Raw genomic sequence first — 26,569 nt, 5'->3', positions numbered from 1 at the left:
CAAAACATTAACCAAAATGTGTTAAGAAATGTTGAGATCCTCCGCTATTTCTCTGATGACAACACGACGAACTTCAAGTACTGCTTCTTTAAAATTTTCGATGTTTTGTATGGTCTGTGTATTAACAGAGTTGGATGGACGACTCGCACGAGACAAGTTTTTGATGACTTTGCGATCCTCACTGAATGCTTTGTGCCACTTAAATACTTGTGCTCGTGATAAAGTAGAGTCCTCAAAAAAATTTCAAATTCCAAATTCTTTTCAAAATAAGAAGAAGCATGAATTAATGTTTGACTTATAAGTTTTATTTCTGCTCAATAAAATAATGAATTTCTAATCGTTTATATATACCAGAAGTAGATTTCATAAAAACATACATATTTAGGTATACGTAAAACATAACTAAATACATACATACAAACACATTAGTATATATAATATATTGTATATATACGTACATACCTATATAGAAGTGAATAAATTTTGGCATAATCACAAATTTAAACTTAGGTAATTTTTAGTCACAATAAATCAACATTTACATAACATACATATTTCATGTTAATTCACTATTAAACTTTCGGAACTATATATTTGCATATTTTGTTTCGTTTTGTTTTTGCTTTTGTTTTTTTCTCTTTTACATTTATTACTTCACATTTAATCGCTACGCCAAGTGAAACAGTAACTTAAAATTAAAAAAATAATAACTTAAATTTTGTAATATTTTTAACATTACAATAAAAATAGAAAATGATCCAGTTTGCTCTGCGTATGTGTGTGTGCATGTGGCTGTGAATGTGTGAGTGCGAATTGAGCTTATTTAAATTGTTTATGAGTGCGCGTGCGTGCGTGCGTGCGTGCGTACGTGATATGGATTTCGGATGTGCATGCGTGGGTATTATGTGCGTATTGAAACAAACCGTTATAATAATATTAATTGCAACTATCAACTACTAAAACTAAATGCGATAATCAAAATTAAATTAATTTATAATTAACCTGAAGTGGGACATAGTAGACAACACAATAGCAGGACAGATAGATAGATACAGAGAGAGTGAGGAAGGGGAATTGAAAACTTAAATTTTAATAATGTAGATGTAATATAATATGTTGTGTGTGTGTGTGTGGCTAACATTTAAGGATTTTCGGGTGGTTCATCCGGTGTTAGTAGACTTTGCGGTGCATTATCGAGATCGGCCAATACGACCGACGGGAATTCTTCATGCACCGAATTCGAATTTGAATCCTCTTCGAGTACATGCGGTGGCGGACGATTTCCCGGTAGGAATTCGTCCAAATTCGGTATATATTCAACAGTTGCGTACTCAGTTGGTGGCGCCAACGATGCTGTCTCTGGCGGCAACAATGGCTTGTCGCCCAACACTTCTTCGAGCACTGTTGGCGGCGGTGCCACAACTGCTTGTGTTCCAACAATTTTAGTCAATTCTGAAATAGCATGTGCTGTTTGTAGTGTTCCCTCTTGTGCCGCGGCCGTAGCTTGTGTTCCACTTATGCCATCACCTGCTGCGGCAGGCGCTTTTGCATCATCAACTCCAACATCTTCTTCACCAGCATGTGTCTCCATGGTATTGTTGTTGAAATCAACTGCGTTCGGCTTGTCTTTGGTTGTGTTCGGTGCCGCCGTTATTGTGCTGTTTGCGCTGACATTAACGCCTTCACCCGGATTTGCATTGCCCACCCCAGCAGTTAGATCCTCTACGCCGCCAGTTTCATTCGTTTCCAAAGTAGATGTGGGCGCTTCTAGAGTTGCTACTTGCTCGCCAGTGTGTGTTTCAGCTGTGGTTGTGAGGATGTTGGTAGCAGCGGTAGTTGTTGTTGTTGTTGAAGATGTAGTCGTCGCCAGTGGTGGCATTGGTGCGATTATCAGCGGTTTTATAATCGGCGCAATCAAAGGTGGCAACACTTCGTCACCATTATTTAATGGTGGATTGAGTAGTGGCACTATAACGACCGGCTTGGCATTGGCCAACACTTGTTGACTCAATTGTGTTGGTATAATCAGGGGATAGTTATTGACGAACAGCATCGGCAAGACGGTACAGACTTCTTGGTCAATTTCGAAACATTGCGATTTGCCACGAATGCGTGTCTCCTGCTTCAGCATGATGGGACAGAGTTCATTGAGGCGATTGTCACAAAGTATTGGATTGTCTGTTGGTGTGTAGAAAAGTGTTAAGAAAATGTTGAAGTTCTAGGAAATTAAGACGAGACTCACCATCTAAATACAACTCCAATTTGCCGGGCACATTGTGGTTCATACATCTTGTTTGCGAAACTAACTCCGATGATATCGACGATATTTGATTGCTGGTAAGGTTGGCTTGACACAGTACGGGTAGGCCGTGGAAGTCTTTCCCCAATCTGGTGATGTTATTGTAGGCGGCCTTTAAGATTTTGAGGTTCGGAAGGAATGTCTGAAAATATCAGTGAAAATCTATTAGTCCGGAGCGATTTAAAGGATGTACCTTTTGTATTTCCAACGACGGGACGAGATTTTTTAATGGTCACTACTCAAGAGTATATTGGGAATGTTAGTTTTGTGAGCACTTACTTTGTAATACTTGACTAAGTTTATATTTTCACGATAGCTGACAAATCCGTTTTAAAATATGTCTAACTTAAAGGCTCTCCGACTATTTCCCGGAAGACTTTCTGAAATACCTTACTTTTATTTTTACCATGGTGGTCAGATATCGGCAGCTTCATATCGATATTTTAGAAACTGACGGACTAGTTCGCTTATATACAGACAGACAGACAGACAGACAGATAGACTAAAACGACTCAGCTCGTCATGCTAAATTTTTTTATATATATATCCTGTTCAGGGTATAAAAAGATTTCCAGAATGGTATGCTATTTTATACTGATCTACTCACCCTTTCCATTTCCTTCAGCGTTAATAGTTGATTATGCGACAAATCTAACAGCTCCAACTTAGCCAATCCGATAAAGTCCTCCGGTAAAATACGTTCCAATTGATTGTAGGACAGACTTAGTATACGTAAGCTATTCAAACCCATGAGAGCGCCATCCAAAGATTTTAATTCGTTATGATCCAAATACAATTCGAACAAGTAAGAGTTCTGATCAATATTATTCTCCTGGTGACCGGTGAGGTGTTTGATTTTATTGTTGTTCAACATTAAAGTACGCAACATGACCAAACCGCGTATTTCATTCATGGAGAACTCCTCGATTTCATTGAAGGAAATATTGGCGCGATATAAACGACTCAGCGGCAGCAATGAACTATTCAAGGATTTGATGTGATTAACCGAGAAGTCAATGTCCTCCAACATTTTACACTCTAGAAAGTCGTCTTGACGTAAATACTCGATCTCATTGTTGAAAGCGTGAAATTCATTTAAGTTGCGCGCATGCTTGAAGATGCCATCGAAGGTGCGTATGAGATTGTGTTGCACATGCAGATTCTCTAATTTGTGCATGTAGCGCATGCTCTTCGGCAAGCGTTCCAAACGATTATTCTGTGCCATAATCAATTTCAAACGATTCGATTCCGGCAATTCATCATCCAAACTGCTAATCCGATTCATATTTATAAATAAAGATTCCAATTTGTCCAGATGTCGCAACGTGCTATTGAGATTCTCGATTTGATTGCGTCCCAGATGCAACGTAACCAGACTCGTCGGAAATGCGCCCTTATCCAAACGTTTTATATTGTTGCTCGGCAAAAAGAGATTCACCACCATTTGCGTGCCCTTGAGGTCATCGTGCAGTACCGAACGTATGCGACAGCGTCCCATATCGAATGTTTTTACAATCGGCATGTGATTCACCATGTGCTTAGGGATCTCTTCGAGTTCATTGTCGCTTATACTCAGATACTCCACGTTTGATAACCCTCGAAAAGGTAACTCAGGCACCGATCTAAAAATAGGTAAGCAAAGTAGATGATGAAAAGACGAAGAAGAAGCATGAGTTGTTTATCATTTGTTTTTGCTCGATTATTATGGAAGAATACATGTATGAATGGAAAGCTTCCGACGCTGAGCGACAATGCATCAACAGCAAAAATTATAAAAAACAAGTAAGGAAGGGCTAAGTTCGGATGTAACCGAACATTTTATACTCTCGCAAAGTCAAATAGTATACTCGTTTGAGATTTCTTTGTGGATTGACTGATATTTTCGGTAGAAGGTCAACTATAGGCACTGGGGTCCACATATTTAGTGCTTAGGGGCTTAAACAGTTTTGGTTCGATTTAGACAATTTTTGGCCACAAGGTGGCATACTTTAAACGTATTATTCACGTATCATTGTTGCTTGATATGCATAGTGGAAAGTGAAAGAATCAGATGGAATTTAAAATTGTGTTATATGGGAAGTAGGCGTGTTTGTAGTCCGATTTCGCCCATTTTCGCACTATGACATAGAAACATGAAAAGAACGTTATGCACCGAATTTGGTTGTAATCGGTTGAGCAGATCTCAAGATATGGGTTTTCACCTAAAAGTGGGCTGTGCCACGCCCACTGTCTAATTTTGAATGCGATTCCTATAAAGTCATCTCATACCATCTCAGAGATAAAATTTAATGTCTCTGGCGTGTTTAGTGCTTAATTTATCGCGCTTTTAGTAGTTTTTAACAGTACCGTTATATGGGGAGTGGGCGGAGTTGCCACCCGATTTCAACTATTTTCACACCGTCAATAGAAGTGCTAAAAACATTTGCTTCCAGTGATTTTTGTTATTATAGCATTAGCGGTTTAGGAGATATGCATATTAAACCTATTCGAGGCGGGACCACGCCCACTTAAAAAAAAAATTTAACTGCACATGCCCCTCCCTAATGTGATCCTGTATACCAAATAACAGTCTTGTATCTTATTGCGGAGCAACCGTCTCACGGTACTAAGAAACATGTCTACCAAGTTTCATAAGGATATCTCAATTTTTACTCAAGTTAGAGCATGCACGGACGGACGGACGGACAGACAGTCACCCGGATTTCAACTCGTCTCTTCATCCCGATCATTTATATATACATAACCCTATATCTAACTCGATTAGTTTTAGGTGATACAAACAACCGTTAGGTGAACAAAACTATTATACTCTGTAGCAACAGGTTGCGAGAGTATAAAAACACTAACAATATCAGTACTTTTTACATGTATGTACATATGTATATTATATATTATATATCTATATACATTAAAGCGGTTTGATTTACAGGGAGCCAAGGATATGGTTCATTCTGAATACGGCTCTAAAAACGATTTCGAGCCAGCGATTCTTAAGGTGAAGTTAAATTTTTAGGGATTATAAAAATTTCTTCGTCAGTGTTTGAAATATCCGAATGAAATTTAATACATAGGTGCATTTTGAGTTTCGATTGATCATTTGTCGGAATCGGCCAGATCGGACAACTATATCACATATCTCCTATACAAACAATTATTCAGTTATTTTATTTTCCGGTTCCTTTAATAAAAAAGCTAAGAGCACGTAATTTTGCAGAACTGTTCTCTAATACATACTAAAAATGACAGTGAAAATAAAGAAAATGGGACAACTATATCACATGTCTTTTAATAAACTAATTATTCAGATGTTATTCTAATACGAGTATATGCTGATCCGTAGAACATACGCGATTTTTTAGAAAAAAAAATCGACCCGCTTTAATATACATGTACATATGTATATAGTAATATATAATATGTATATGTATATTATTTGGATTTGTTTTGAATTATCAATCAGCCAACACACCGTCAGCAACGCGCGGCAACAACGACAGCCCCCTATATCGCCGAACCCAAACCAGGAGCGGTTGACAGATGCTGCAGTTGCCGCTGTTGTCGCTGGCTTTGTAGTTGTGCGATTACTTTCTTATCAAATTTGCATATTTCAATTTTTTCGTCACATTTCTTCGCCTGTTCTTTGCATATATTTTCTACATATTTGTTGTTGCTGTTATATTTTTGGAACATTGTTGCGGTTAATATAATTGCTATTGTTGTTGTTGTTGTGTAATTCATCAATATGAATGTAGCAATTGCGTTCAACTGTGAAATTATATTGACCGTATTGGCGTCCACTAGCAATTAGCCAGGTCTCAGAACAGCTTAGTCGGCAGCTTATAGAAGAAAACATTTAATAATACTACATACTCACATAATATATATGGATTTATAATATATATATATACATATATATTCTTGGTTTCGAAAAGATAAAAATCTGGGGTAATTGTCTTATGTTGACGCATTCTCAGATGAACTTTGTTTTTCATAGACACTTTTATATGCTACGGGCATACAGTATGTGTGCAGAAAATTAGAACATATGAATATGGAAGTAAACATTTTACGGTAAAATTTTATTTTTCGTATTTTTTTTTTAAATTTCTTTTCATTTTAAATACATAAAGTAAATCTCAATCAAATAATAGTAGTAGTAGTAGAAAGAAAAAATAGCGACTTCTTCTCGGCTACACACACACACACGACAGCTGAAGTTAAATCTGATATTTTTTAAGCCCATCGTTTACCAATTTTTAACTTCGGAGTATTTTTTAATTTTGTAGCAGCAGAAAACATACCTGAAGTAATTTAGAGGAATGCTGAGGACTTGACAGTCCTAGCTATCCTTTTTTTGCTTGTTCGAGCGCAATTAAATTGTTAAGGGTAATCGGTAAAAACCCTCGATTAAGACTCGTAGAACATTTGAAAATTAGGAAATTAGTTGTGTATTTAAGAGGCGCTTGATAACAAATTTACTATTATCACATAGTCAAAACAATGTTGGTCAGAACTTTTGGACTTGTTGCAATGCTTCAAACGTTAAGAATTTTTTGCTATTTTTCGATTCCTATATTTTTAAAGTTCGAATAATCTTTTTTTTTTTTTATATAATAGTGATTGGTACGATATAAATTAGCATACGCTTACTTAAATGACTTTTTCTCTGACAACCATCACTATTCCTACGAAAAAATATAGCTATTGGACTCTTAAATTTTCCTAAAACATTACCTTAACTTTTGCAAATTTTTCAGTGCTTATATTTTTTCGCCGGACATAGTCTCAACACAGAGCATAATGAGTTTCATTCACAATATTGTTTACGGATGCCCTTGTCTCAATTGCAATCTTTTGCAGTAATGCAATGAAAATAAAATGCAAAGAATAAACAGTTTTATGGGAGACACGCGCATTGAATGTCCTTTGAATCATAATACATAAAAATATATTATCAATATACAATATAAATGAAATCACAACAAAAATATAAATATATCACACCAAAAATAAAAGTACAAAGAATTTATTTATTATTATAATTAAAAGTTTAACGGCGTCTCGTCTAAGCATTTAGAACAAAGAAAATTATTTTGCAGTAATTATTTTGGATTCCAAATCATGAGGTAGCAAATACATGGTCAATGAACCTTTCAAGCATGACTTTCAGTCATGATCAGGTGTATGGAAATATAAGTGTGAGAGGGTTTCCGGTAAGTCAAAGCCGCATTCTGATAAAAGAATAATGATCATATCAATATTGATAGAACTTAACAAATTAGACAGCCACTTCAAGCATTCTTAAGACGAACATTTGCATTATTTGTACTAATAAACAAGTTATAAGTAAGTACAGCTGGGTTTTAAGTTCAGCATTTTATTGAGCTCCGATTTCCATTGTGCAAAACCTTATGAAGTTTTCTCGAGGAACTGTATTATATATTTGTTAACTCTAAATGAGTAAATTATGTCTTAAAGCTCAAGGGGTTTATTCTTCCTCAAGTTTTGCATAAAATAGGAAAAGCTTGTGAATTTAGGAGAATTTGTGTTTTAATAAGTTAAGGAAAGTCACCGAGTTGTTGGTTGTTAATTCATAGACTTTTGTCTTCGGTTATGTGTTAATAATACCTAGAGAGCCTTGACTAAAATGACATGATGCTATATTCAAGCTTTCGGACAGGTTAATCTGCTCATCACAAATTGCAGGGGATATTGAAAAATAAAGAGATCTACTATACAAGACACACACCGCTAACTGAAGTAGTCAAATTAGGACCGATCTTTGGAAGGTATGAATAAGGAAGCCCAGCTGCTGGGCATGGATAACAGGTTGTGCTAATTTATTTATTTTGTCGGTAGTAACGAGTATATTATCTAATTCTGTAATTTGGCTTTATCACAATTTCTTGGAAATCAACTCCATCCACTTTTAGTTTTATGGAAAGGAAGTACTTATGGAGTTAAGCAAGTTTTTACATTTCTTATAGATCGGCCTTGATAAAAATTTGTTTGCTTTTTCAAATATTTGCGAGTTTCGCGTTGTGTCCCAATAAACTTAAATATAATTAAAGTTAATCCAATAAACTCAAAAAAAATGCTCAATGATTCTATTTAATAGCCAATAAAGCAATGCTAAGGACGAACAATAAAAGCTGTCGAATAGATTGGAATGCACCGACTTCCTTCCCACTTCGACACCTGTCAATCTGTCAGCATGACACACTTGGCTTGGGCGCCACTTGTGACAAACGACATCACTAAAAATAGATCTACATCACAATTAACGACCATTTGTCTGGTATTAGAAATTCTAATTTCCTCCACTGCTGTGAGATATCCAGCCAACACTTTCTTTACACGCAAGTTGGCGCGCATGTGCAGAGCAGCACGATGTAAAAACAACAGCAACACCAACAGCTAGCAATAAATAAGACTCACACAAAACTGGTTGCAACAAGCAGCCACGAAAGTCTTAGCTCCCATTGAATGTTTGTTTGGTAAAACCCACTTAATGATAGGCTGCAGAAAAAACAGCAATCCAACCTCCTCTATCATTGCTTATAACTGAATTAATTAAATTGTTGCAAGAAATTCCAGTGGCGCCTGCTCGTTGCTACTGGCATACGCACGCGATGCAAGCGAATGCCATACCCTGTAAGAAATACGAACAAACTTTTGCCAGCAGTTGTTGGATTTTGGTTGTGGTCCGCATGCGTATACTTCAGGGGCAACGGCGGCTGCTACAATTTGAATAACATGTGTGATATTGTAGAATTTTCCAACAAGGCATGTGTGTGTGTGTGTTAGAGTCTACTTAGTGCAGTGCATTATCAAATGCTTGATGGATGCTCTGGCAATATGCACATGCCACATATACATATCCATCAAACACGCGTCCATGTTGTTAGGAATGCTTGCGTACATTGCATTATTCATCTGGGAATGGTCAGTAGAGAGCTTTTTTCCGCAATGTTTTGGCGCCATTGGCACAGCACAAGGCGTGCTACTGCGCTTAATAAGGAGTGCGATCGCGATTACGATCGTGATTGCAATGTGCTATTCATAATGATAATGTCTGACTCCTTTGCTGATGGGCTGTTTTGACAATTGATTGGAGTATCCTCGCGTCTAATCACCAACAAACATACACGCACACATTAACACTAACTGGTTTCATTGTGCGTGTTCTAAGTTGCGTCAAAGTGATGCACATTCCATGAATTCCGTTATCGTTGAGGATGATGAACGGCTGTCTACTAGATAGCTTCTATTTTTAGCTGGCCATTGGTTGGAAAATATCGACAAACAATTTATTTATACGAGTAAGGCTAGCTATTTGAGCATGTGACAATCTATTTTCAATTTAGACAAGATTCCTTAGGACTACATTGTGTTTTGTTGCTATTTGCGAATGGTCAGGAAGTTAAGCTCTAGATAATTGATAAATTGCAATTCGCAGTTGGTAATTGGTTTGTAGATTGGAACTATAATCACTTTGCCAAGGCTTAGGCTTAAAGTGTATTTATTATATGGCTTGCATACATGATTTACATCTAAGTACATATATGTTTGATGCTCTTCTTGTACTAATAGAGTAATTAAGTAGTGTTTGAGAAACTACTCACAGAATTTGAGCAACCGTTCGGAGGTTCAATAAAACATGTAAGATGCTCCCTTGAATGGATAACAAGAATATTTACTCGTACACCCCACAAAGAGCAAATAAAGAACAAAATACTTGTAAGAAGTAAGCACTATACTCCAGATCTACTTAAAGCTTGGACCACTTTGTAAGGCTTAATGATGATACAAAAAAAAAGCTTGGAAAAGGGATACTGAGCATACATAGGTAAGATTGCTTAGGATGGATTCGAGTGCTCAATCTGGAGGATTTTTCCAAGGAAGACAAAAGCAAAGCAGTGAGATTGTTTTTCGGCTCCAGCAGCAAGGCATTATACTTATCGACTACAGTGATTTGAAATAAATAAATGGAGCCTTACAAATTTTGTTGCGGAGTAGAAATAAAAATTTGAGTTTGTGAATATTTATGGATAAGGTTGCCACCTATTTACAATTTTAATTAAATTATACATTTTATTTTTGAATAAAAAATCTTAAAACCATTAAAAGATTAAGAGTTAAAAATATTTGTGTGAAGTGTTGCTACCTGTTTGAAAAGCTTTTTTCAACAGGATTGGTAAAAAAAAACGAAGCGTTACAAAGTGAGTATTAAACTGTGAATATTTGAGAAAACTATAAATTTAAGATTAGGTTTGAGGACGGTTGCCACGTGTTGAAAAATATTTAATCAGCTAATTTTATAACATTACGAATTACTAGGAAAAGGACATTCGAAAAAGCGGTTTAGGAAGATTTCTAAGAGAAAAACTTTTTCCGAAAGCGGTGCCACCTGGTTAAAATGTTGTATTCAAAAAAATTATTAAAATTGAGAAATTGTTGCAATATTGGCATAAAATTTAAAAATTTTGTTTATATATTTTCATATAGTTTGAACATAAATTGTTTTATAAAAATTAATAAGATTATAATGTTTCAGGCTTATTCAAAAAAATCCGGAAGCAAATTTCTTAACATCAATTAATTTTTTTTTCACTAAAAATACTACCAATTTAAATTTCGAATCTTTTTACTTTCAGAACCACAAAACTTATCGCTTGGCGTTTAACTAAATTCTATCTCACCAATGAAATTTTATTCAGCATCTTCTGTCCCCACCTCAAGTGGCAGCAAATGCGACTCATCAAAACGTTGCATGAGTTCACCACAAATGTGATAAAGCAATGATTGTTTCTAAAAAATATCTTAAGACTAATATAAAAAAAGTTTAAGAATTTTAGGAAGAAAACAGTACACAATTTCTGAGTTGTCTACTTTTAGGCTATGTGGCGTTTGCTTAAAATTTTAAAATGAAGGTATTTATAGTCAAAGTCGGTAACCTGATTAACCTTTGCTTGGAATGAACTTTAACTAGTATTGAATTAATATCTACGAAGTGAAAACAGTTTTGTTTTAAATTCTGATCCTTTATAAAGTTTACCAAGCAGAATTCGGAAGGTTACTTTTGTGGCAGCAGGGCCGTTACAAGTACATGCTACGAGCAGCGTCACTATTTTATAACCTCAAATCGATATACACAACTTTAAGCTTTTGTGAATTACTTTTTGTTAATTAATTTAATGTTTTTAAGGAGCGCTCACCTCTACAAGACAGAAACTCAAAATCTAACTATATTTTTTTCGGTTATTTTATCGAATTCCGGGAGGTCTTTTCTTAAGAATTGACACCAGTAGATAAATTTATCTTCAAAATTGGAGAACCGTAAAAAGTATTGCCTACATTTGGGCGTATGCTATTATATAATATAACTATTTGTATCGAGGAATTGCACCTTAAATATTGAATGATACTTTACTAAAGTTAAAAAAATTTACCGTTTCTTTTAATATTTGTACATAGGGATGAAATATACTATATGCGAAAGACTAAGCATTTACCATAGTTATAATTATACTGAAATTACATTAGGTTAACTGTTTACTCGCTGCTAAAAAATAACAAAAATTCGCAAAAATCACCGCTTCATTTGATTTATGATGTGAAAATGTGGGAATTTAAAACCAAAAAATCTTCAACACGATTTATTACTTTAGCAGCTAATGAAAACGTGAATTATTTTAATAGACTAATAAAATCAGAATATTGATTTATATACTATGGTATATGGTATATGTACATATAAATATGATATTTTTTAAAAAGAATATATATGTATATTTACATATATACATTTATACATATGACAGTGCAATCAATAAAAAATTTCCCTCGCTGCAAGCAGAATCGCCGCTGTCACTAGATCTATGCAGAAGCACGATTGTTTGCGTGTTATCAAATATATTTTATTAGTTCATGTGCTCTGTGTGCTCCAGAGACGTCACAAAGTGATCACTTCTTTTTTAGCAGATAAGCAATGAGCGGCGGGGTAATAGTTCTTCCTCAATTCTTCATGATAGAAAATAATTTAATTTTTTGTTTTTTTGTTTTACAAATTAATTGCTCTTCATATTAGTGTTGCTATTGTTGCTACTTGGAATTGTCAATAAACATTAGACATTTAAATTTTATGATTGGCGCCAAAATAATATAACAAAATATTTTTATTGCCGGTTTATGACCATTTAATGGTTTTGATTATTTGCTTTTACTGCTCATATTTTTTTTATATGTTTGTATGTATGTGCGTTAAGAGATATGTATTGGTCGGTATAAATATGATAATACAAGCCAATGTTTTTAAGTTAGAAGAGCAAAATTTGTGCATAGAATTTATTAATAAGCACTAAGGCCCTTTAGAAAGCTATGTAGTACGAGTAGACCTTAGCATATCTAAGTCCGTAAGCAACTAGGCCAATGGATATGGTATATACTATATAATTTAAAGTGCATTTAAATCTCATAAAAACTGGCTACTTTACTAATATCGACCAAACTTTCATTAGATTTTCTTTAAATTCTTTAACTACATGATCAGTCTCAAACAACGCTCTTTTCTAACCATGGTGGTACAAATTTCTATCGTATTTAGTTTAAATGCTGTCGGTGAAATATGACCTCAAATATCTCACCCTCAGAATATCTGTATAGACATAGCTGTACTCTTTTATACTAATCCATGCCTTGAACACAAATCTGCATTAGCAAAATATGGCTTTATAGTGGCGTTAAACTTTTGATCCCAGGTTCGGTATATATAATTAATATTAGTTACAATATTATTATTGCTTCTACTACGCAATGTTTATCGCTCGTCTTCATAGCGCGTAGAATTCTCATATAAACAGACATACGAAGAGACAAAAAAAAACGTATTCAGAATACGTGTCGTTCGTGTATATTGTTTATTTAAATGAAACCGTTTATAAAAAATTCCATTGGAGCAACCAAAATTACGATGTGTGTAGAGTTTTCAATAAATTTGGTAAACTGATAAATGTGACATATTTTACAATGTACCTTTGACAAGAGCTGTCAATTAAAAGATTACCAGATATGACATTTGACATCGTTACAGTGGATGACATTTGACAGTTAAAATATTTTAATTTTTTTGGAAGTGACCGTTATGTCAATTTTTCTCTTGACTTTTCCTACTGGGTGTTTACTGTTTATGCAAGCTACAAACTATTTAGCCATTAATTTGCGTTTGGGGTCAACATTGCGGCGGTCGTGGTGTGGGGAAAGTACGCATGACGGAGTTGCTTCAATTGAATTTTATTGTTACGTTCAATCAATGATCAAGGGGCCAGTATAGGTCGTGTGACAATTATAATATTTAAAATATTGATCAAGTTCACAAACTCATTTGTACAGATGTATATTGCATATTATATGTACATACACATCAACATTGATATAGTATTTGCATATAAATTTATTATTTGAATGCGCCTGTGTGTGTAAAAACTTAAAGGGCTTTTTTGGCTTTCTGTGAAGATCACTTGGCATTCATTTGTATTTTAAGATAAACCCGAGCTTGTCAACATTTTAATTAGTGATAATTGAATTGCAAAAAAATTACGGAAATTTTCATTGCTCATTATTGTAAAAATACGGACGACACTGTTTTTCTATTTCCTATATTAAGGAAATTCTATTTTTTTTTATTTAATGTGAAATGCAATCGATGCAATTAAGTTCTGAATATAACATCATTCAAATAGCCTCCACGTCTTCTTTTGCAGGAACGAATTGGATGAACCCAATTTTCGAGTACTTCTTCCACTAAATCAAGTCGTATGTCATGAATACCACTTTCAATATAATATTGGAGTCTGGTTTATTGCTAAAGACCAATGACATCAAATAACTCCACAAGAAGTAGTCGAATGGTGTTAAATCACAATTTCTTGGAGGCCATTCAATGTCACAATTTCTTGAAATTATCGAATCTCCAAACTTTTCTCGCAAAGTACGGAATACGGACCGATGATTCCACTAGACCAAAAACCACACCAAACTGTCAATTTTGGTGAATGTAATCGTTGTTCATGAATAATTTGTGGATTTTCTTCGCACGAGAATCGACAGTTTTGGTTATTTACCGCACCACTCAGATGAAAGTGAGCCTCATCGGAGAAGATGATTTTCTTAAAAAAATCGTTATCATTTTAAAGTTGTTCTAAACCAAATTTAGTAATTCACGACGTTTACGTTGGTCCAATGGCTTCAATTCTTGAGTGAGAACAATTTTATTCTGAAGTAAGCCCAAATTCTTTCTCAAAATCAACCAGGTTGTGGTTTGAGACAATCCCAATTCTTAAGAACGTCTTGGAATCTAGAAATTGTGGTCTTCAGCAACACTTGGAAATATGGAAAATAAGTACAGATCATGACATATTAAAAATGGCCGACACGACACTTAGATATCATATCATCCCTATTGGAAAACCCGATATAAGTATGATCCGAATATGAGTAGTCAGTATGACGAACTGAGGCGATTTAGTCATGGCCGTCTATCTGATATATACTGATACTATCATATAGTTGTCATACAAACTGACCGATCAAAATCAACAGAAGTTAATGTTATAAGAACCTTTGAAAACAAGTCTTATACAACTGAATTGTTTAAGAATGTCAATATATGACCGTATTTGTAGTGGAACCCCCTTTCTTATCCAATCTCAGCTTTTGAACTTGAATGAAGTAGATAACTAAATAAAGGTTAAACAAGAGGGCGTTCAATTCTAGCAGTATTATATAAGATATATGAGAAAAATGGATTGATAGTTAATAGGTTCGCATCGATTCAATAAGTACGTTTTTTAAAGGCAACTTTTAAAGACTTTTAATCGAAAGAGCTTGAAAATGGTATCGCATATGAAAACTTATCATACAAAGCGCATTTGAATCAGCCATTATTCTTGTGTAATTAAATTTATACATATGTATATTCAGCTTATTTGCATGTACATTCGCCTGATTACTATTGTATTGTTTTATTTACGATCTCGATTTAGTTACGCTTCTTAAATGTAATTAATTAGATTTCATGTGCCAGCCTCCTTAGTGCATTCACCAATATCAGAGTACTACATGTATGTTATAGTATTATTTATACAAGACACTATACCCGCGCATACACAAGTAAAATTTTATGAGTATTACTCAAAGTTAAGTGTATTCCTTATTGTCTTCATAACATTTCCTTTTGTCTGCTTTGGTCCGGTCAGTTGCATATTATGGCAATAGGTCAATTGATATAAATTACTGGCAACAGCAAAGATTGAAGCCACCAATGAATTGAGTCGTTGGCAAATGAAATAATTCGATTACACATACATAAATACTTACAAACATATATTTTTTTGTCTTTTTGCTTTGAATAATTTCTACTATTTTCTTTTTTTCTGTTTTTTTTTTGCATTCTTGCGCATTGAGGTATTCTATTTCTTGACACTTGCATACAAACATCATCTGTATAAAATGAAAGTTTCACTCGGAAAACGAAAATTCCTAAGTATTTTATGTATTAGTAAAACTAATTATTTAAATGAGAGTCTACTTATAGTCTGGAGTGATTTAGTTCGTACTAGTAGAGTGCAGAATTGTTTATTTCACTTTGTCTACGTCATTAGAAAATCTGAAGAGATTATTATATTTAAAGGGAATACAAAATAGTATTTCATTTTTGCAGTAATCTCTAGAAATTGTGAAATCGCATTTATGCACGTAGTAAGTGCTGTACAGAGTTCTGCAGGTGCCAAAAAAGAAGGTGATTTGTGATAGTATGGGTTTAGATCTAGTAGCCTTTCTTAAAACCTCAATTTTTAACGGATCAGAGCTCCGCTGTCTTCTAGCAGTTACCTATTTCGCGATAGATGAGCAGTAGTCAACTGTCAGCAGGTAATTAATAACTACCCAAGTGCGATTTCCGTTACAAGGATCGACCTATCCTAACCTAAACTGACTATCTGGAATCGAAATAAGGATGGTTCGGCAATGTCCAGGTTATAAATATAAATATCATCATAAATATTATCAGTTCGTGATATAGTTATTTTGACAAATATGAAACACTAACTTTGTCGCCCAATTAGAATACTTGATTTGTACAAGATTGGCACGGCTTCATGGTATTCTTTTACAAGTAACAGCCAGAAAATTATATCTGTTCCAAATGAAAAAGTAAATATGTATGTCGTTTATATTTCAGAACAAAATCTTGCGCGGGAAATTCAAAATCTCACTAATTGAGAATTTTACGAAACTTCGGCGTTTTCTATTAATATTAAATCCATTTATAGAAATACGTTGGAAACCTCCTAGACTTAATTAAAATTGTCGCACATAATTATGTTTGTAACTCCAGTCATAGAATCCCAGCTGTAAGAGCGCTTGGCAACAAAAGTGGCATAAAAGGGCTTGACCAAAATTTCAGTTGAATTATATAGAAAAAAGAACCTTTACATATGTACATATATGTATGTGCCTGCGTGCATATGTACTTTTATATATGAATTTATTTTAATTTTTTTTTAAATTTTAATTTCTATTCTTGTGAAATTAAATGAATTAAAACAGAACTGAACTGATAAGCGGGACTTGTAGCTATTCAAATAAAATACTCCTGCATAACGTCAATACACAACCTATAATAACAACACATAAATGTCAAACTAAGCAACGACAATGACAAGAAGACATAGTAATTATTGTTTTATTTGTTATCAATGCTTTTTCAATAAACATGCAGGCATAAGGAGAAATAACTATAAGTATGTATTAATGTAAGTGCCGTTAGAAAATCTGATTAAATGCAAAGTTGCTAGTTTATATTTCAAGCCATTGATAGTGGCAAGTGCTGATCACGCTACACATACAAAATGCCAGAACACATGTTTATGCCGGGTGCTGGAGAACGTACATACAAACATGCAATTATTGAGAAAAATAGAAAAAGAGTACATAATTGTGTATATATTATATAAAGGCTATATCAGCAGGAAGTTATATAAAAGGTTTCGAATATTTACCCTTAGCTTATTATGTTAGGTTAGTTTAAATGTGGCTGAATATACCAAGGCAAAATGAGAGAGCAACTTAGAAAAGGAAAGTTCGGCGATTGAAATGATAGAGGATGCCACTTAGACACATTAAAATACACACATAACAGCTTTTAGCAGCAGAGTTGAGAACTCTAAAAAACTAACCTTGTTTATCTACAATAAGCCACTAATATGGGGAACCCTTTAATTTGTCTATCGATATGCTAGAAAGCTCTTCTGTTCTGGTTTTGTGATGGGATCAATCGTTATAACGAATATCCATGAGTCTCATGAGTCTAACAACTAATACAAAAGTTTCGATAGAAAGTTTCATACAAACTTTTATTTACCTTAAAGGTAATACAATAATACTTCTGACTAAATAAACATTGCACTCAGCTCATCGGCCGCATTGCTAGTGCCACTCTACAGCCTCTGTCGACAATCTCTTTGTTCTACATTTGAGTACAAGAAAATATTTACGAAATTATCAAATTGTCAACAACTTTTCATACAAGGGCTGCGAAGAGGTTAGACGGCGCATTTCCTAATTAAATATTTTTTGTTTTGTAAATTCATTTACAGTCCATTTCGATTCCGAAGTGCAAATTATGCGCGGCAGACAGCACGGCGATTACTATTGGGCGAGCAAAAGGCATATACTTGCAAGCAAATCGCAATGGTTTACATACATATGTACGTGTACTTGTATAAACGTATGTATAGGGTTCTTAGAAGACGTCTTCGAAGAAAAACTATACAAACACTGCGCATACTATTCTGCAATTGTTTATACTATTGTATTTGAATATCGTATAAACCATTTGTGGTACTAATTACTTGATTGGAAGCGTAATTAAATGATATGCCCATTATGTATTTATGGTATATGAAATGTAGTTTCTTTTTTTGCACTCACACATACATACTAAAAAGGTGTAGGTGGTTGAATACACTCGCACGCATCGTGAGAATGAGTTCATTCCTTCTGAAAGGGTGAACAGAGTAGGCAATTTCGTAGGTTTTTTGCCAAAGATCATTTCCAAAATTCAAACATATCCGTAACAAGAAAAATCGTTAACTTCGGCTGTACCGAAACTATAATACTCTTTACAGGTGCATTTCTTTAAGTAACGTCAAATTTCATGAAAATAACTTGTCCAAAAAAAAAAAGGTTTTCCATACAATTACTTGATTTGGATCGGTAAGTTTGTATGGTAACTATATGCTACATTAGACCGATTTTGGCGTTTCCAACAAATGAACAGCTTTTTGGAGAGAAAAGGAGGTGTGGAAATTTTTAGATTCATATCTCAAAAACTGATTGATTAATTCGCGTATATACATACAGAAAGGTGACTGTTCAGGGTATAAAAAGAAATAATCGTTTAGTTAATGCACTTATTTTGAATTGAATGTTAGCTAGAGCTCAAAACAAGCTTCTAAATCAATACATACGAAGGCCTGCTTAATACAAATAGCTCCATAGTGCTATGCTTCCCTTTTATGCACACGATGCCAGCAAGGCAAATAAGTAGCTAATAATTATTCCTTGTTTATTTCTAAATATTAATTTTCTTTGTGATAGAAATAATACAAAGTGCAGCTATCAAAGAGATGTAAGTTTAGGCGCTATATAACATCAAACAATCGATTGTCGAAAAGTGGTTATAATTTAAATTTTTTCTCGGGTCATGGATGTAAATTTTGCAAGTAATGAGGGCTTTTTGCATATAACAACTCAATCTGCTGTGGCGGAATACATTAATAGTCTCACTGCACTACTAAATTATATTATTATTATTAATTATCTGTCTGAACCGTTTCAGCTTGTACCCTCGTAATAATTTTTAGCTTGCCTAAGACAATAAGTTTGAAGAAACTACCATTCCTGAGTATTTGATGGTTTTATTTTTTTTCTAAACGGTTTCTGATTAGTTTTTCGCACTTGTATTAAACTTTTTAAACACAAAATGTTAATAAAAATATATCTTATCTACTAATCTATACATATGTATGTACAAGGCTGGACCAAAAAAATCATTTTTATTTTTAGATAACGTGAAAATAAAGCCTGAAATGAGAATCTGGTAAAATTTGCGCTCTTTATATAAAAATGTATTAAGAGTTGGCGCATTGTGATTCTCGATTTTTCATATACATATGTAGTTAGATATATGACACAGGTATATTTTCTTATTTCGTTTCATATTTAAATGCACATTTTTTCGCTAACTCACCTCAGTGAATTCCATTGCATACGTAACTTAACCAGACTCAATTTCATTTCCATAAACGAGCGCATTTCCAAGTCCTCAAGTTGTGAATGTGATATTTTTAAGCTTATATTAACTTCCGGTTCAAATTTATTCGAAAGAGCGTCGACAATTTTGTGGAACGAGTCCACCTTCTCGCACGACAGCTCCACATAGTTGTCGGCATAGATCGGTTCACAGGTACAGGGCGATAGCTCAGGCCGCACGGCGCAATGCACCGAGGCGACATTCGTAATACTCCAAACTGCATAAACAAACGATGCCATTTTGGCACGATAGGTATGTAGCTTTATTTGTTTTCAACTGGTTTTTTCGTTTTTCAAAATGTTTTCAATTAGTTTTTGTTTTTTATTTTATTTGCACGTTGTCACTTCGACGAGTGACCGATTATACAGTCAAATAATTATAAAATTGTGTTTTTGTTTTTCTGTTTTACTTTTTTCAAATTACTAACACAAATTGAATCTTTTTTAATATTTTGCTCGGCTGTTTTGAAATGTTACTCGTATTTATTATTATTGTTGTTGTTGCAGTCAATGCTTATCAATGTGACTTTCATCGCAAAACAATGCGCCGTTAAGCTCACAAAGCGACGTACATACACACGTTTGTGTGTTTATTCGCATGCGTGCGTGTGTGTGTGTGTGTATATGCGTGTGTTTATTTATATTCATTTGCATGTGTGTGTGTGTGTGTGTACGTGCCGGCTTTGCGTGATTATCACTGGTGTTTTTTATCGCATTAAAGTCGCCTTGTAGGCGTACGCTGGCTTCACGCTAACTCTTACTTTTGACTCTTAGCGCGCGTTCTTAGCCGCTCACTATCAAGCACTGTTATTTCTATATATGTTTGTGTGTAAATGTGTAGGTGTAGGTATGTGGGTTCATGCAAGGATCTAAAAGGCATGCAGCGCAGCGTGTCACGGCACAAGCACTGGCAATTAACAACTAAAACTCTGTCGCTGAGGCAGCGACTTCCACCTAGAAGAGGTGTTTCCAGGCAATAGATAACTGTTTGCGGGTTTTTCGCACGACTGCGACTTTTCAACGTGTTAATGCACAATTGCGCCTCGTTTCCGTGGTGAGTTTCGGCTTACAGTTATTATTGTGTGAGAAGTGGTTCATAGAAAAATTCTTGTATTTGACATAATTTTTTTTAATGGTGATTTATTATAGAAATAAAATTTAAAAAAATCACTTTTCAATCTCTTATTATTTTCCAGTTTTCGAATTGCAAAAACTATATATTAACTGTTATTTTTTTTGTTTTTGTTTTTACTTGGGTAATGTCTTTAATATTTTGCATTTATTTTTGCTTAGGCCTACAATTTATGTCTGTCTTACGCGCTGAACTCAATTCCAATATACACTACAATCGGTTGGAAATTTATTTTGTATGAATATGCAAATATATACCGTTAACATTTGACATCCACACAGCGCACAGTGCACAACAACAATATAACACTTGCATTAATCTACTTTTATAGTAGAAATTGTAAGAATTACCGTAAAAATAAATTTTCTTTCGTCGACTTATATGCTTTGCTTTAATTTTTTGTTGTTTCTAAGTCATTTCGTCGCACGCTTATATATTTTGCGAGGTTTTTCCACAATTATTTTACATACTTTTCTTTGAAAATGTTATTTTGAGAATTTTACTCTCAGTTTACATTTATATTTCTTACTTATAATAAACCCGTTATTTTTGTGCGATCTTTGTACTTTGTTTCGCCGCTGAGTAAATATCAAAATTTAATCTTTTCCTCGTTATATATGTACATATAATGTATATATAATAAATTTTAAAATATTTTTCTGATATTTTGCAGTTTTTGTTTTTTATTATTATTTTATTTATAATATTATTATATTTCAGCTGATATGCGCGCACACCACGATCGTTAAATTTCTACTCAGCTCACACTTCGGTTCAGTTCATTCAGTTGAGTTCAATTGAAAATCGTTGCTCCGCTATTGACGTCCGTTTGCCAACGCGATCCGATTACGACTGGGAAACAAATTCACTGTGACGATGGAGGATAGTCGTTGTGAAGATCAGAATCGATTCTTGAATGGTGGCTGTCAGCGTTTGTCAGTGCTTTGGTTCGACGCCGCTGTTTTTGTTGTATGCGTGTATTGGTGTGCCATTGCTATTGTTGTTGTTGTTGTTGATGGTGATCGTCGTCAGTATTGATTCGCTCGGTCGGTGTTATCGCAACGACATACAACTACTGTTTTCACAGCGCAACTGTTGCAGCCATTGACAATACAGCAAAATAGGCACACATACAAGAAAAGCAGCTTTCAATCGCCAGTTGTTCGTAGCATCTAGCTCCCGGCTCCAGTCAGCCTTTTTACTACACACATACATTCATATGTTACATCTACGGGAGCTTTTTGTTGTTGTTTCATTTTTGCACTGCATTTCTGAATCAATCTGCGGCAGGCGATCGATTGCTCGGCTCGGCACCAAGTATGTGTGTTGTTATTATTATTGTACACTTGTGCCGCGCTCCTGCAATTGTTTGAATGGCTGTGGCTGATTGCTTCAGGTTCAGTTCTTGCTGTGCTCACAAACCTACCGACTTAAGTTGGGTGCTGGAAAGTTTTTATCAGTGGTCGCTGCGATAAACTCATCATATCCAATTCAGTAATTAGACAATTGTACACGCAATCCATCCGGAAGAAAGTATTCTCATATAAATCAGCATCTCTCTGTGCAATTAAATGCTGGCCGCCGTTGTTGTTGTACGTTTTTCACGCTATTGCTAATTGGCAGTTCGGTTGCTTTATTGCCTTTTTGTCGATCGCAGCTAAAGTTTTAAGTGGCCATCTCATTTTCGACTGATGCATTCGATTAGCTGTTAAAATATCAATGGAAGCGTATAAACACTTACATAGTGGCATTCTTGTCTCCTTTTCTTAACGTTTTTTTCATTGTATTATACCCTGATCAGGGTATATAAGGTTTGCCATGACGATTATAACATCTAGAAAGAATCGTCGGAGAGCTTATTAAATGTAAAACATATATAAATATTATTATTCAGTTTGACGAGCTGAGTCGTTGTCTGCGAACTAGTCGCTCAGTTTTTGGGATATCGTTCTGAAATTTTGCACTCACCCCTTTCTCCCCAAGTGGCTGCTCATTAGTCGGAACCGTCGATAACGGACCACTATAGCATATAGCTGCCATACAAACTAAACGATCAAATCAAGTTCTTGCATGAAAGTATTTTAAATTTGTGTAGTGTATTAGAGCTTCGGTGCAACCGAAGCTAACGTTTCTGTTTGTTACTTGCTTTATTTAATTTTTTTTATATTTTATTCAGCCCTTTAGGTGTTCTTGTTCATGCTTAAGCAGCTATTTGGTCAGTCCAGTCCAGTCCAGTGGCTACCTAACATCGCGATAAAGAGAATTTGTATATTTTTGCGAAATGCTCTTATGATTTATCACAGCTGATGACTCACAATTTGTCGTACTTTCCTATTTCCACACAAAACGCGCTGATTGAATAGATATTTCCCGATGACAACATAACTAAATGAAGAATAAATGTCATTAAATTAATTGAGTCTATGAGCTCTATGAGTATTAATAATTTGCATAATCTCGCAGCATGTTGCTATAGAGTATATAAGTTTTATTCACCTAACGGTTGTTTGAACACCTTCAATTAATTAAGATATGGATATAAATGTATGCTATATTAAATGGGGCACGATGACAAGAGTAGTAGAATTCCGACAAGATGAAAATTGATACACATATTACTTCGCACTCTGAGCAGGTAGGGCTTTAACACCCACAAAAAGCCCTTAACTGAAAGATTATTATTTAGAAAGTAGAACACTATGGCGGTCATAAATTCATTATTCGACTCAATGCCCGGCGAGTGATCGCGAATACAGTAGATGGGACAACAGTTCGCAGCCTAATTTAACCAATTGGAGCGTGGCGACAGCAGAAGTATCGCGGAATTGAGTCTCATAACTGTTTTGTTGTATCAATAATTATATCAGATATTTTAGTGGCTTTAAGTGCTCATGTTGTCTTAGCAATAACTGCTTAGCAAAAATTCGATCCACTTGTTCCCTTAACCCAATATAATGATTTTTGAGCTTCTGATCGATTGTAATTGATTCGCAATGTCATGGACTAAATTTTTGCCATCACCCGATGCCATGCCACGTTGCTAATGGGTGGTTACAATCTCAGCAGGTTTAAAAATGTAATCAATCTCCCGAGAAATAAATTCCGGCTACTTGTCGCGTTCTACACCGGTAATTTCAAGCTCAAGAAGCAACTATACAACATGGGCTTAGTCTCTTGTGCATACGGCCGGTTTTGCGACATGGAATCGGAAACTTTAGAACCCTGTTAATAGACTTCACAGCAGTCTGCACACGCAGAATTAAGACACATGGATCCATGTTTCCGAATAGGGATCACATCGCTTCATTAGCATTTAACAGGAGTTTGGAATTCATCAATGTGCTGGGGCTAAGCGAGTCGTTGTGGCTTAGGGGAGGGCACAATAGACCCTAGGTCGCGGTGCATACCTCACTTCGTTTCTATTCTATTCTATTCTATCCCCCGACATTTTTTTACTTCAAGAATGAAAGCTTGAAATTTCACCAATTACAAATACAGAAGTATTATTATATTAGCATAGATTTTTTCTCAGTGTACGCATATTATTTATTGTTTTTCTTTTTTGTCTTTAACATATCCATATCGTTGCCTGCGTAAAGGAAATGCTACAATTTTGTAATTGTTGGTAATATGACACCGAATTGATCAGAAACACTAGACTTGAATGTCAACATATAAATATAGCATCTAAGAATACAATAACAAAAACATTGGCATGCGTTGCACATGTGTTTTCTTGGCGTTTTGCTCTTGGCTTTGCTTTACTTCTGGCTTTCACATTATTTACAAGCAATCAATTACCCGTGGCCTTATCTCCAGCAAATAAATATACCTAAATCTAAAGAAAATGAACACAATGTGACAGAAAACGTGATAATCACAACGAATGTGACACCACACATACATAGTACATACAAACATATATATGAACGAGTGTGCATACTTGCATAGTTTCCAATGTGTGTACAAATGTACGCCTCTAAGCCGTTGGCCATACAACCGTTATCAGCAAAGTATTGCAGTTGAAGTGGCAATTGACATTAAGTACGTAAGCGTTAAGGCACGGCATGGCGCTAAAGCGACATATTTGTGTGTTGCATCGGAATTAGTGCGCTCAAATGCAAGCATATATGGTTATGTTTGCAATGGAGATAACAAGTTGATAGAAGGGATGTTGCAAGTCCATAAAAATTTGCTTATGCACACTTTCACCAGCACGCACACACGCTATGCAGTCTTACATATGTAAGTATGTGATACGTCGAGGCGCCTAACATTGCACTTATTATCTTATTTATTATTATTATCGCAAAGTGTTCTATTACAAACATAACTGATTGGGTTAGCTACAAAAATTAATTTATTGCTGCTGAAGGAATTATGTCTTAAACGCGTTGTCATTCGACTCCCGAATTGTTGTTTATAACGGCATGTTTTCCGATGACTTCACTTTACGAGTGCAGGACTGCAAGTAGTTTGTAATTATAACCTTAACACCGTATATTAAGTTAATCACGAATTTCGTAAAACCCAGCAGGAAATGTTGAAGACCGTATTACTTGTAGCTATGTTATATATTATATGTATGTATATATTAATGATCAAAGTGACGAGCTAAGTCGATTTGGCCACGTCCGTTTGGCTGTCTGTATATACGCGCTAGAGTCCCACAGTTCTATTTGCTTCTCGGAACTGTCGATATCGGACCACTATAAGATATAGCCGCATCACATACTGATCGACTTTTTTTTGACAAATTATCTTTACGAAATCCGGCGTAGATTATTGTCCAAGCTGCCCTACAAATCAAGATAAAGACCTTCATAAGATTTTTTTTTAAATTAAGTAACTTAAGTTCGGTTTGTTGTGACTACAAAGGATTAATGGAATGTTTGCCATTAGATGAAACCCGTTGGCCGATTAGGTTTTCAAATTTAGTTATAAGTTATAAGAACCTGTAAAGGGTATGAAGGGTATTATAGGTTCGGTGCAGTGAAGTTACATTTTTTTCATGATTTTAGCAACTTATTCGCTTTTAAATTATAACAACAGCCAGCAAACCTCAAAATAGTCCAGGTCGAAAATATTCAAATCTTAGAAAAATCTGCCACTGACTTGAACTCTGTTGGGTTTTATGCCCCAGTTCTCAAAGCTGAGAAATGTTAACCTTATGCTTTGAAAACTGTAAAGATCGATACGATTAACCATTATACAATGTTTTGACTTGAAGTCACGAAAATTTCAATAAAAAATTTTTTTTTAATTTCTAAAGTTATAGCTACCTGTATTGAGCTTGTTCCAAAAAAAGGTCCTTGCGGTGACAATCATAAGTCCTTGGAGATAAAGACCTAAAATCAATTGGATAAAAAAAATAAGTTTTATAAATAGATAGGGCCTGATCGAAGATTTTTTGTTATTTCAAAAATTAACAATATGACGGCCTCAGGAATTTTTTTTCTAGATTTTTGGGAAAAAATCAACAGTTAATTGGTCTTAAAAAATCGAAATTTTTGAAAAAAAAAACCTTCGATCAGGCCCGAGTTTATTAGGTATTCTAAAACCTGTATAAATTTCATTAAAATCTACTAAGCGGTTTTCGAGTTACAGTTGTCACAAGTTCAAAAAACACAGTTTTGAGAAAAACACATTTAAAGTTTCACCTACCTGCTCCCGAGTGTTTTGAAGTGCCCGAGCGCGCTTTGTTATTTGTCGAATAACTCAAAAAGTAATTATCGGATCAACTTGAAATTTTCAGCGAAAATTGA

General features: G+C 34.8%; 1 protein-coding gene across 5 annotated transcripts; it reads right to left on the bottom strand.

Moving 5' to 3' along the window:
• Nucleotides 1-283: 283 nt before the first annotated feature.
• On the bottom strand, nt 284-21,950 carry ltl (larval translucida). 5 transcript variants are annotated; one of them, XM_070111036.1, is made up of 5 exons: nt 21,062-21,950; nt 19,611-20,132; nt 2,907-3,921; nt 2,243-2,441; nt 284-2,178 (listed from the first exon to the last, which is right to left on the bottom strand). In XM_070111036.1, the coding sequence occupies exons 2-5, from the start codon at nt 19,910-19,912 to the stop codon at nt 1,142-1,144; spliced, it is 2,553 nt and encodes an 850-aa protein (XP_069967137.1). In that variant the 5' UTR covers nt 19,913-20,132; nt 21,062-21,950; the 3' UTR covers nt 284-1,141. The 5 variants fall into 5 exon arrangements, with proteins under 5 accessions (XP_069967137.1, XP_069967138.1, XP_069967139.1 ...); XM_070111037.1 differs by having other exon boundaries at nt 21,155-21,950; XM_070111038.1 differs by having other exon boundaries at nt 19,611-20,095; nt 21,155-21,950.
• Nucleotides 21,951-26,569: the final 4,619 nt, after the last annotated feature.

This window comes from Bactrocera oleae, chromosome 6 (genome assembly GCF_042242935.1).
Source record: "Bactrocera oleae isolate idBacOlea1 chromosome 6, idBacOlea1, whole genome shotgun sequence".
Taxonomy (NCBI): Eukaryota; Metazoa; Arthropoda; class Insecta; order Diptera; family Tephritidae; genus Bactrocera; species Bactrocera oleae.
The sequence above is the reverse complement of the archived record's forward strand: the minus strand, read 5'-3'. Positions and strand labels throughout refer to the sequence as shown.

Excerpts from the sequence above, each read along its gene's own strand:
- ltl (XM_070111036.1), bottom strand. The coding sequence starts at position 19,912 with ATGGCATCGTTTGTTTATGCAGTTTGGAGTATTACGAATGTCGCCTCG. Across the intron at positions 3,922-19,610 it reads ATGCAATGGAATTCACTGAG|ATCGGTGCCTGAGTTACCTT; the intron begins GTGAGTTAGCGA and ends ACCTATTTTTAG. Across the intron at positions 2,179-2,242 it reads ATTGGAGTTGTATTTAGATG|ACAATCCAATACTTTGTGAC; the intron begins GTGAGTCTCGTC and ends ACACACCAACAG.